This window comes from Panthera pardus, unplaced genomic scaffold, assembly GCF_024362965.1.
Source record: "Panthera pardus isolate Hobbes unplaced genomic scaffold, ASM2436296v1 HiC_scaffold_22, whole genome shotgun sequence".
In the NCBI taxonomy this organism is placed as follows: domain Eukaryota; kingdom Metazoa; phylum Chordata; class Mammalia; order Carnivora; family Felidae; genus Panthera; species Panthera pardus.
The window spans coordinates 74296207-74307203 of NW_026526788.1; the positions used below are offsets into that span (position 1 = coordinate 74296207).

Below are 10997 nucleotides of genomic sequence, written 5' to 3' on the forward strand. Positions count from 1 at the left end.
CACCTGGTCCCCCCGAGCCAATCCACCCTTGCCAGGGTGGATGGCACTAGTGCAGCCCACGGATGTGCTGGTGCAGCTCACAGACCCCACCTGATGTACGAGACGACAGGCCCTTGGGTGTCCTGCTGGAGCCCAATTTCCCGCGGGTCGGTCAGGCAGAAGGACCTGTGCTTTGGCCAGGTCTTGAGGCTTTGGCTCAGCTGCATGTGATGACAATTGCTTATTATCAGTCTCAGAAGAGGCCCTTAAGAAGGTTTCCATCTCCCAGAAAGTCATGTTGATATGAAAATGCCCCAAGCTCTGCAGTTATATCACAGAAAGAAAGGGGGCTTTGCTGGAGGAGACTAGGGTAGAAGGAAATAGGAATAAAGAGACTTGTTCTAAAGAAACCATTATGGCCGTTGAAGGCACTTACATGTGCTCTCGTTTTCCACCTGTGCCTGTGCTTGGGTCTTTTTTGTGAAAATGAGGAGGTCAGTGTGCCCCAGCATCTGCAGTGCAGATGGGGCCTGGGAAGGACTTGCCCCACACAGTGGCTCCACCCCCCGCAAGGCCAGGCCACCAACCTGACCGCCCCAGGGCATGCTATGCTGCAGCCCTGCACCCCCTCCCCAGGTGCCGGGGCCATCCTCCTAGGATAAAGACCCAAGGGTGACTGTGGTGTTCCGGGCTAGGGAAGAAGCCCAGCGCCTGACTTCTAACCTAGAGCTGGGGCCTGAAATTTGTATTTGATTTTTCCAGCTCAAAAGGATTTTTTTTTTCATTACCTGGAGATACTGAGTGAATGGGGGTAGGAGGGAGGGAGTAGCTTTCCATTCATCTTTAGATGTCACTCCAGAAGGAGGAGATGAGTCCTGGGACTGTGGGATTTAGTCATCAGCAAGTCAGGAAGAGGGTTTTTTGAGAGCTGAGGGAGGGAGGCGAGGAATACTTAAAAGAGGAGACTGCCCTTTGCTTTTTCTGGCTCAGCTTTTCTTGCTCCAGACCCAAACATCAAAATGAAACACATGTGACCTTTCATTGTTAGGTCCCTCTTGAGAGCTCTCTGTGAGATTTACCACATTAAGGGCCCAGCTGGAGATCCTGTGCAAAATCCTGTTGTCCACTTCTGCCTGGAGCTTATCTGAGAAACGATCAATTGTGTGAGCTCCAAGACCCCACAGTGGGCAGGAAATGTAATGAACAACCCTCCGCTGATGTGATGAAGCGTCTGTAACAGAATTACCCAGAGTATCTCTCCCACACGATTCACCTTATACGAACCCACCAACCCACCAGAAGGTGGATGCTTGAATCCCACCACCTCCTCTCCATGGGAGTGGACAGAGCCTCAGATCAGAGGTATATTATAGTTAATATGGGGAAATAGCAGAAAAGGGGCTGAATAGAGAAATAAAGAGCAGGAAATGAAGAGGAATTGAGTTGGAAAGCAGGGGGAAAAGATACGAAATCTGTTAAAACTCAATTTTCAAAACAAGGCTTTCTACTTGCAAAGACTGACTGAGAATGCAGTCTTTCAACATATCAAGTCTGCAACACCCATCCATCCAAAGAAATATTTCACACGTCCAACATCTGTTTAGAGTTTATCTCACTTTGCAAAATAAATGGATCGCTGGAAAGGTGTCCATAAATGCATTTTTAAGTCTTATTTTAGAAGTGTCAGAAAATCATCTTCATGACTCTGTCATGAACATTTTGGAATCTGGGTGATCAAATTTGACTTACAGACCCATGTGTTGGGTGTTTTTAAATTTCTGAAGTGATGTGTGTCAGTGGATAATGAAATGTTAACCTTTAATGATCCAGATTAATGATGAATATAGAAATTAATCATGAAATTCTCTACTCTCCCTTTGATAGACCTGTCAACTTAGGCACATGCAGTTTTGGAGAGCAGAGAGCTTGGTGCCATGGATTAAAATGCTGTCATTACTGAGATTTGGACCAAGGGGTCACAGAAGACCCCAAATGAACAGTTCATTCCTGGAATTAGCTAGAATTGACAAATCTGGGTTGAGTAGCGTGTTTTCCTTGACGTGATTTATTTTCACTGTGACCCTGGCCATCCCGAGGTTTCGTAACTGGAGATGGTACTAATTTGATATTTATTGAGCACCCACAATGTATCAAACACAGTGCAAGCCCCAGACTGAAGAGCTTCATACAGTAAGTCAGTCACACATGCGTCTTACGCAACAAAGACATCAGCAAATGGAGGGAAATCCATGGAAGATCTGCTTTGGGGAACAAAGGTGCTCCTGGCCGCTTGTCGGTGGGGGATAGACCCTGGGTTCGCTCTCAGATCTAGCTGTACCCTTGCCTGGGTCCCCTTGATGTCAGCCCCATGCCTTGCATTTGCAACACTACTAAATGTTCAGACATGCAAGCCACAGGACAGAGATGGGTTAACTAGCCAACCCGAGAAACCTGGAACTTAGCACCACCAGTAGAACAGGCTGATGATCCACAAGAACAAAAATTCAGGAAGGTTACATCAATCGGGATATTGTTACCTTAGCATCTCTCACAGTTGCTATTTCCAGGTGACCGTTGCCAATGCATATTGAAACACTCCCCAGCTGATTTAGTGAGATAAATCTATTGATGGGCTGCCAAAAGTGAGGCCCGGTGACAATGCTCGCAAAGAGAATTACAGAACCTCCCATCAGCCTCAGAATGGGCTGCTGCTAAGTACCCGCCTGCCTCTGCTCCCAGCTTTATGGCCTGTATGATTCCTTGCAGGAGGAGGACTGGATGCGTGGTATTGACTAAGTTATATCAAATAAAATTTTCTACTTCAACGCTAAGTGGATTTCTATAGGACTCACTTCTGAGAGTGGTTTTTTTTTCACTTTTTAATGTTTATTTTTGAGAGAGAGAGAGAGAGAGAGAGACAGAATGCGAGCAGGGGAGGGTCAGAGAGAGAGGGAGATACAGAATCCAAAGCAGGCTCCAGTCTCTGAGCGGTCAGCACAGAGCCCGACGCAGGGCTCGAACTCACAAGCCATGAGATCATGACCTGAACTGAAGTCGGATGCTTCACCAGCTGAGCCACCCAGGTGCCTCCTGAGAGATTTTCTAAAAAGTCAGTTTGCTTTATAGTCAAACTAGTCCCAAATAGATTCCAGATAGGGTAAGAATTAATTAGTTGCTATTCAGTAGCCAATTTGGATAATTTGTAAAGATGTTTATAAACACGGCATAATTCTCCAGCCTCTTTAGGCTCTCCATAAAGTCCATGTAAATGTTAAAGTTTTTAACTTAAGTTGTAGGCATAGAAACAGGTGGCAGCTTTTCTAGTAATTAATGAGGACACTTTCTTCTCACAGTTGATGTAGACTTATGTCAAGCTAATCAGAGAACACTTCAATTTTTTGAACACCCTGGAAACCAGGATTTGGAATAATTCATGGTGTATAACTTTATAATGCAAATGATCTAGAGTTGAATCATGATACTTAAACTGGACGCATACACTCACTGCCTTACATATAGGAGATTTGTAAGGAAACCTGAATGAATACTTATATATTCTTATTATAAGGATTTGCCTCTGTGTGATTCATTGGATACTGTCTGTAAGCTAGAGGAGTATTATTCCCCATCTGTAGCATAGGACCCCCTGCCAGAATTCAACTCCAAATTTTTAATACCTTTGGCAGGTACAATCAAAGCTTCATTCAGATGTTTCTGAGATTCATTAGAAAGACAATAATTCTTAAGGGGCTTAACCTTGGATGCACATTAAAGTCACCTGAAGTGCTTTGAAAAAAATGCTGATGCCCAGGCTCCATCTCTAATCAGTTGGACTCTCTGGGGATAGGGCCTCAGCACTGGTGTTTTTTGGAAGCTCTCCAACTGATTCTAGGAGCAGCCAAGGCTGAGAACAGTGATTTAAACATTCCAACAAAGAAAGTACAATTAAGTGGGGGTGCCTGGGTGGCTCAGTCAGTTAAGCATCTGACACGTGGTTTCAGCTCAGGTCATGATCTCAGTTTGTGAGTTCGAGCCCCACGTCGGGCTCTGCACTGACAGCGTGGAGCCTGCTGGGGATTTTCTCTCTCTGTCCCTCCCCTGCTCACTCTCTCGATTTCTCTCAAAGTAAATAAATAAATAAATTTGAAGATTTTTTTTAAAAAAGGAAGTACAATTAACCAGATCCCTCCCCAACGAATCCCATCCTTTCCCCCATCCCCTCCATTCTAGATGCATTCCCATCAAAAGAATGCTCTGAGGAAACATGAAATGCCTGTTTGGCCTTGAGCCTCCCAAGTAATGGAGCTGTGAACCACAGGAGCCAGTCTCTGGGATGCCTGGGGAATGAGCTCATGTGGAACAGGGAGTGACATAGGCTTTGTTCTCCACATCCACAGATGAAGCTGAAAATATTTATGCCATTGCTAAAGGTAACCTGCATCTCCCAAGTTAACCTGCCTATCCTTTCTCCCAAGCCAGACTTTTCCTGCCTTCCCCCATGCTGGGAAAGGTCTAGCCACATAACTACTAAAGACTCATATTGCTAACTAACCCAACCATAAATACTTCCTCTCCCATCATGGCTGCTGGCATTGGAGTAATGGGACTTAATCCTTGTCACCCCCAAGCCTTTCTCCTCTTTCCCTTCCTTTCAGGGCACACTTTAATGAATGAATGAGCCCATTTCAGAGAGTAAGCTAAGGAGAGAGCTTGATTCTACTGTATAGTGAGCTAGGGCAGTACTGGAGTCTTAGAGATGATAACTGGGTTCTGCAGTTCCTGCACTAGTTCCTGTCCTATGTGCCACGGGGGCTGATCTGGCAGGTGGATAGCACGTATCACTTCACAGAACTCCCACCCTCACTGTCCAGTCACTGCTCCAACATCAACGTGAAGATCCTTGTCCAGGGTACTTGTCCTCATTTACAGAATCCTCAGGAGGCTAAGACGAGGGTTGTCAGCCTGGTATCATGGCCCAACAGTCTTCACTTGTCCCTCTAACCCTGGAAAGAATTAAGTATTTGATGGTGGTCTGGTGGCGGTTTATTTTTCTGTTCTGGCCTTAAGTAAATGTCTCCCCATCCTTGTATCCTGGGTTGATTGTGTTCCAAGTGTGTCACCACAGAGCAGGTGCTGAGCAATCAGATGACAGCTGTTGATCTGTTGCAACTGAGCAGTTAGAGAATGCTCTCGAACATGGTTTACAATGAGTATTCAGAAAATCAAATATCTGTGTTCCTGCCTTGTAGCAAAGACTGGGTGTGTATACACAAACATACACCCAGATAGATGTCTGTCCTCAGTCATATGCCTCGTTAAGTGATCTGGACCTTTTCTTCTTTATCCCTATTTATCTCTTCATTGACTAATTCATCTTATCAGTTTCAGATAGAAGTTAGGTGACAAGGAGGAGGGAAAACACTTAGAAACCACCTTTCAGAAGATCTTGCTATCAAAAGGTGGTTTCTAAGTGTTTTTGCGCTATGGATTCAAGTGAAATTAAAAATGAAACCCTTTTGGTGTGTAATGATCTTATTCAGGAAATGCTGAAATCCCAGATACAGACTTGTCATACTTCCCTGGAATCCTAGGAATTAATGGGTTCAAACTGACTAAGCAACATCAGGTATTCTAGCTCAGTTGAGTCCTTTTTAAAAGGCAACCGGAAAAAGCCTCACCAACCCCAACGCAGCCATTTGAAATCCCAACCCCATTGTTCCTTCATCTCACCATTGAGCAAGCAGAAGGGAAAGCGAGGAAGACAGCCACGGTTCTGAAATACTGTTATGAACCAGGAGAAAGGGCTTTGTTTGGCATTCAGGGCATAGGGAGGAAATAATAAATCCTCTCACCTCTCCTTGGCCTCTTTCAAGCAAAGCACAAGACTCCCTCCAAAGCCCACTCAACATTTTACAAAGACACAAGGACAAAGCAAGACAGCTGGACAAGAGGGCTAGGCTGGAAGTTTGGTCACCTATTGGATTTGCTCTGGCGCTGGGGATAAGCTCTCCAGTCCGGCCTCAGGTGGGCACCCTCGGAGACTAGTGGACATGGAGGTCCCCAGCCAAGGCCCGGTGCAGTGGCATCAGATGACCACGCTGACTGTCATGCTCTGGCCGTGGGGCACGATCTTGCGGGGCCAGGCAAGCAAGAGCTTGCGCAGCTCCTCACGGAAGCTGTCGTGCAGCCAGGCGTAAATGAAGGGGTTGTAGCAAGCCGAGCTCATGGCGAGCCAGTGGCAGAGCAGCTGCACTAACCCAAAGGCGTAAGGGTCGATGGCTTGCGGGTCGAGGTCCCGCAGCAGGTTGAAGACGTGCAGCGGCAGCCAGCACACGGCGAACACCACCACGACCACCACCAGCAGACAGAAGGTGCGGCGGCGGCGCGCACGGTCCCAGTCGGCCTGGCTCTGGGTCACGCAGCCTGGCACCACGCGGTTCCGTAGCTTCACCGACACTCGGACGTAAGACAGGAGGATGACCAGCAGGGGGAGCAGGTAGGTGACGAGAAGCAGCCCCCAAGCATAGAGCTGGCGCTGGCGCTCCTGAGACCCCCAGAATTCCTCGCAGAGGCGCACACGGTGCGGCTTGAGCTCGACGTGGTACGTGTGCATGGCGGCCGGCAGCGCCAGCACCGCGGACAGCGCCCAGATGGCCAGCACCGCATAGGCGCTGAGGCGCAGCGAGATGCGCCTGCGCAGCGGGTGCACCAGCACGACGTAGCGGTCCACCGCGATGGTGGTGAGAGTGAACACCGACACGTAGACGGTGACGGGCTGCAGGAAGAAGACAAGGTGGCATAGGCCGCCGCCGAACACCCAGCCGCGTGGCTCGAAAGCGTAGGCCAGCGTGAGCGGCACGCAGGCCGTGCACATGAGCACGTCGGACAAGGCCAGGTTGCCGATGAGGAAGTTGGTCACGTTGTGTAGCCGACGCACCCGCGCGATCACCAATACCAGCAGGCAGTTGCCCACCAGCCCCACGACCACCACGATGCTGTAGAGCAGCACGATCAGCCCTTTCAGCTGATGCACCAGCTGCAGGCTTTGGAAAGGCGTGACAGCCTGAGAGCCTGGGCCAGTCACCGACCCATTGTCCGCCGAGGCCTCTGTGCTCTGGTTGGCAGGAGTTGAGGCCGCCGGTGGCAACCCAGAAACTAAGTCAGGGACCGGGGGACCCTGAGTCGGCAGTGAGGCCATAGCCACCTGTCCAAAGAGAATCAAAGTCTGTCACTTCCCATTGTCCATCCACCCCCTCCCATTGTCCATCCACCCCCTCCTACACCATTCGTGCCTCCCTCCCCCACCTCAATTACCCAAATACTCCCTGTAGAATAACTGGCCAAAATAAATCAACAACAACAACCAAAAGTGCGGTCATCCCCCCTATGTAAAAATAAATCTATGCTAGGTCACATATGTACAGATTATTTAAACGCCTCCTACTCAATTTAGAGCCTTCACGGTCCACGCAGGTCAGACCCTGGAGCATGGTCCTACCTGGCGAGTGGGGCTGGGCGGGCGGGAAAACGCTACGGGGAGGGAGGGGCCGAATCCCGGCTGTCCCCTAGCTGTCCTCAGCCCACGACGGCAACGCAGGCTTCTCGCTTCTCCGCCGGAGCTGAACGGATTCAGGAGTTCCCAGTGGGCTCGCAGTTTTTGAGAGGGACCCGGAGCGCCTCCCCTCCGCCCCGCCCCCCCTCCAGCGCTCCCTTGTATGGAAAACGGGGGCGGAGCGCGCACCACCCGACTCGGTGCTTAGACAACTAGAGAGAAGGACAGTGGAGAGGGTGGAAACAGAAAAGGAAGGAGGGGCCGGCAAACCTGGGTCCGAGGCACGAGGGAGAATCTTGACTGCAGGAGCTTGCTGCGCCTGGGGAGAGTCCTGCTCCGGAGGAGGGTGAAGTGGACGAGGAGAGAGGAGCGGCGTCTAGCGCTAGGCTCGCAGGAGCTACGACCTGGTGTAGTTTCAACAGCGAAGGCGCAGGGGAAGAAGTGGAGTGAGGGATTGAGCAACACCACAGGATGTGAAGAGGTCCTTAAGAGCTGGATCCTGCTTAGAGTCTGGGCTAGAGTGGGTAGAAGGTTCCTGCGGAGATTTAAATTTTAGAGCCTGAAAATAAAATTAAAAAATAAAATAAAACTTAAAGCCTGGATGGAGCTTGCCGCAGACCTTCCGGCCTTTGCCCTTCCCGGGACCCACTGAGCCCTTCCCTTAGATTGCGGCGCGCCAGGAGAGCCGCGAATCCGGCCAAGCCGGAGCAAGAGTTCAGAACAGCGGACAGCTCCCGCGGCATGCTGCGGGGTGACGCGTGGGTCCCCGGGAGAGGACAATTAAGGAGTTCCCGCCCCTCTCTGGGTGCAGCGCTTTCAGAGAAGGGACCTAGCCTGGTTCTAAGAGCCTCGCTGCCTGCTTCCTGGACCGGGGCTGCCGACTCCGAGAACAGTGGGGGGGGGGGGGGGGGGGCAGATAAACTGGCGTCTCTGGGGGTGGGAAGGTGGTGACGTGCTCCTGCTATGGGTCACCGACTTAGTGCCAATGACGACGCTTTTACCTCCCTAGGTCAGAAAATGCTGCCCTCATGCCAGTTACCCTACACAGGCACAGTTCAATTCTTGGCCCCCACAACCCCCCTACTCACCCTTTTTGCTCTTTCTTTCTCAGCTACCATGACTTACCCCTATCTGCCAGATTCTCCCAGGACAGTAAGTAGGCAAGTTCCTGAACTGGGGCCCTACCCTCTTCCTCCTTACATAAACACCCCCAGGCCTCCTTACCTCATTTTAGGACTAAAAATAATACTAGTGATTGCAGGATTTCCACTAGGATAACAAAAGTAATGAACATTTGAGAAGCTTGAAAGTTACATAAACCTTTAGTAGTATTAAGTCGTCATTGACATGCAAATTAACCTGGACCACAGTGGGGAGAGGGTCAAAGAAGGAGGCTTTGTAACCTCCCTCCTTTGAAGCTGTCTCATCCCCTCTTTGTCCCCTTTCTGGTAAGCTCTTGTCCTTTGTCCTCTAGCTGCAGATACCCCATTAGGCTGGAAAGAAGTAAAATTAGTACACCTTGCAAATTCAAGTGACTCACTCATACAGGAGGAAAAGTCAACATCGGAAGAAAAGCAATCAATTTTATGCAACTGTATCTATTCCAAACCCACACTCCCTGAGTTGTAATCAATTTAGCTAAAGCCAATATGATATGGGGAGAAAAAAAACTCAGAATGAAATGCAGTCTCTGCCCGTCTAATCCTTTGTCTGGTAGTGTTTCTCATCATGTTCACCAACAGGGGTTTATGCACCCAAGAGCAGAGACACTCTTTTGCTTCAAAGTATCTTAAGAGGACAGGGCGCCTGGATGGCTCAATTGGTTAAGCATCTGACTATCAGCTCAGGTTCATGATCTCACAGTTTGTGAGTTCAAGCCCCACGACGGGCTCTGTGCTGACAGCTCAGAGTCTGGAGTCTGCTTTGGATTCTGTGTCTCCCTCTCACTCTATGCCCCTTTCCCACTTAAACTCTGTCTCTCTCTGTCTCTCAAAAATAAATAAACATCAAAGTATCTTAAGAGGAAATTGCAGTAATGAAGGTGAAAAAGGATTTGGGATGTAGTTAAACCCCATAACTAGAGCCATCATTCTGGTAGATATCACTGATACATAATACTAAAAAATAATAAAAAGACAACCTTCACAACATTTGCATGCAAATGTCAGCATTTGGAAGTTCACCATTGGGACACCATCCAGACAAGAGAGTTGGTCATTTGCCCCATTCCAGATCAAATCTGGTAAGAGTTTTGGTCCTGTCAGTATTTGCAAGGTAAAAAAGAAGTAGACTAGAATAGCCCACTTTAAATCTTTATTCTCTCTGGTCTTCACTGGAATTAAGACTAGTCTCTCTCTCTCAGCCAGGACATCACAATTAAACCATACCAATGTTCAGAATTTCCTGTATTCACAGTGCTCCAGAAATCTGAGAGATCATCAATAAAAAACAATTTTGTAAGACAACTGGAGGAAAAATAACACTTCATATAGTAGATAGCAAATCACAGGATTTTATTACCTCTACTTCCTTAAAAGCTTTGAATGGCCCATCAAAGGAAGGTGAGGCCTTTAGCATGGCATTTCCAATCAACATGCACCCCGTTCCTATTCTGATCCTTTTTTTTTTTTTTGTCTGGCCTCCCACCTCTATCCAACTCTATGTATATGCAAGCCTAACTGGACGCTAACACATTCTCACCATTCCTGTTCAATAATTCTCTCAGGGTTTGCTCCCTTTCTTCAGAATGCTGGTTGCTTCATCTCCACTCAACTCCATATCCTTCATATTCCACAAGACCCAACTCTTAGATTATCCTGTCCTGAAAGTCTTTTCCCTTTCGTGATCTTTCTGTCCTTTATTACTTTCTACCTTTGAAAGTGTTTTACCCCCTGCCTCCACCAGCCATGACTATAAACTCTTTATGGCTACCTACAACATGCCTGAGCCCAGCAGATACCCAATACCCATTTCTTTTGATTGAACAGATAAAAATAGCCACTGTTTGTTGAGGGCCTTTCACATACCAGGCACTAGGTTAAGTACTCTGCATATATTGTCTCATTTGATCACCTCAAAACTATTATACCCATTTTATAGATGAGGAAACTGGCTCTTCAAGGCTAAGTAACTAACTGTTATGGCACAACTAATGAGCATTGAGGCTGGAACTTCAACTTAGATGCACCTGATCCTGGAGCCAAAGTCCTCCATTTCTGTACTTTACTGCCTCTGAATGAATGACAGATGTACCTGCACACACGGGAAGGTTTATTAAAGGAAGCTCTAACAAATGTGATTGCAACCCTAACCTTATTATGTTTAAGTTGAACAGATCTTTATGGCTCACCCCAAATGTCCCTTGCTCATACCCCATGTAGGAGACAAAACTCTGGGCTGCATGAACTTCAGGAGATGGTATTATGCTTTATGATGGCAGTAGGCAACTGGATACAGAAAACAGAAG

At 48.1% G+C, this 10997-nt stretch overlaps 1 protein-coding gene across 1 annotated transcript; it reads right to left on the reverse strand.

Moving 5' to 3' along the window:
* Window positions 1-4171: 4171 nt before the first annotated feature.
* Window positions 4172-7607, reverse strand: PRLHR (prolactin releasing hormone receptor). Its single transcript, XM_019459584.2, has 2 exons — window positions 7478-7607; window positions 4172-7183 (listed from the first exon to the last, which is right to left on the reverse strand). The coding sequence occupies exon 2, from the start codon at window positions 7175-7177 to the stop codon at window positions 6065-6067; it is 1113 nt and encodes a 370-aa protein (XP_019315129.1). The 5' UTR covers window positions 7178-7183; window positions 7478-7607; the 3' UTR covers window positions 4172-6064.
* Window positions 7608-10997: the final 3390 nt, after the last annotated feature.

Bases quoted from the DNA above. Each gene is read 5' to 3' on its own strand.
- PRLHR (XM_019459584.2), bottom strand. From the start codon at position 7,177: ATGGCCTCACTGCCGACTCAGGGTCCCCCGGTCCCTGACTTAGTTTCT.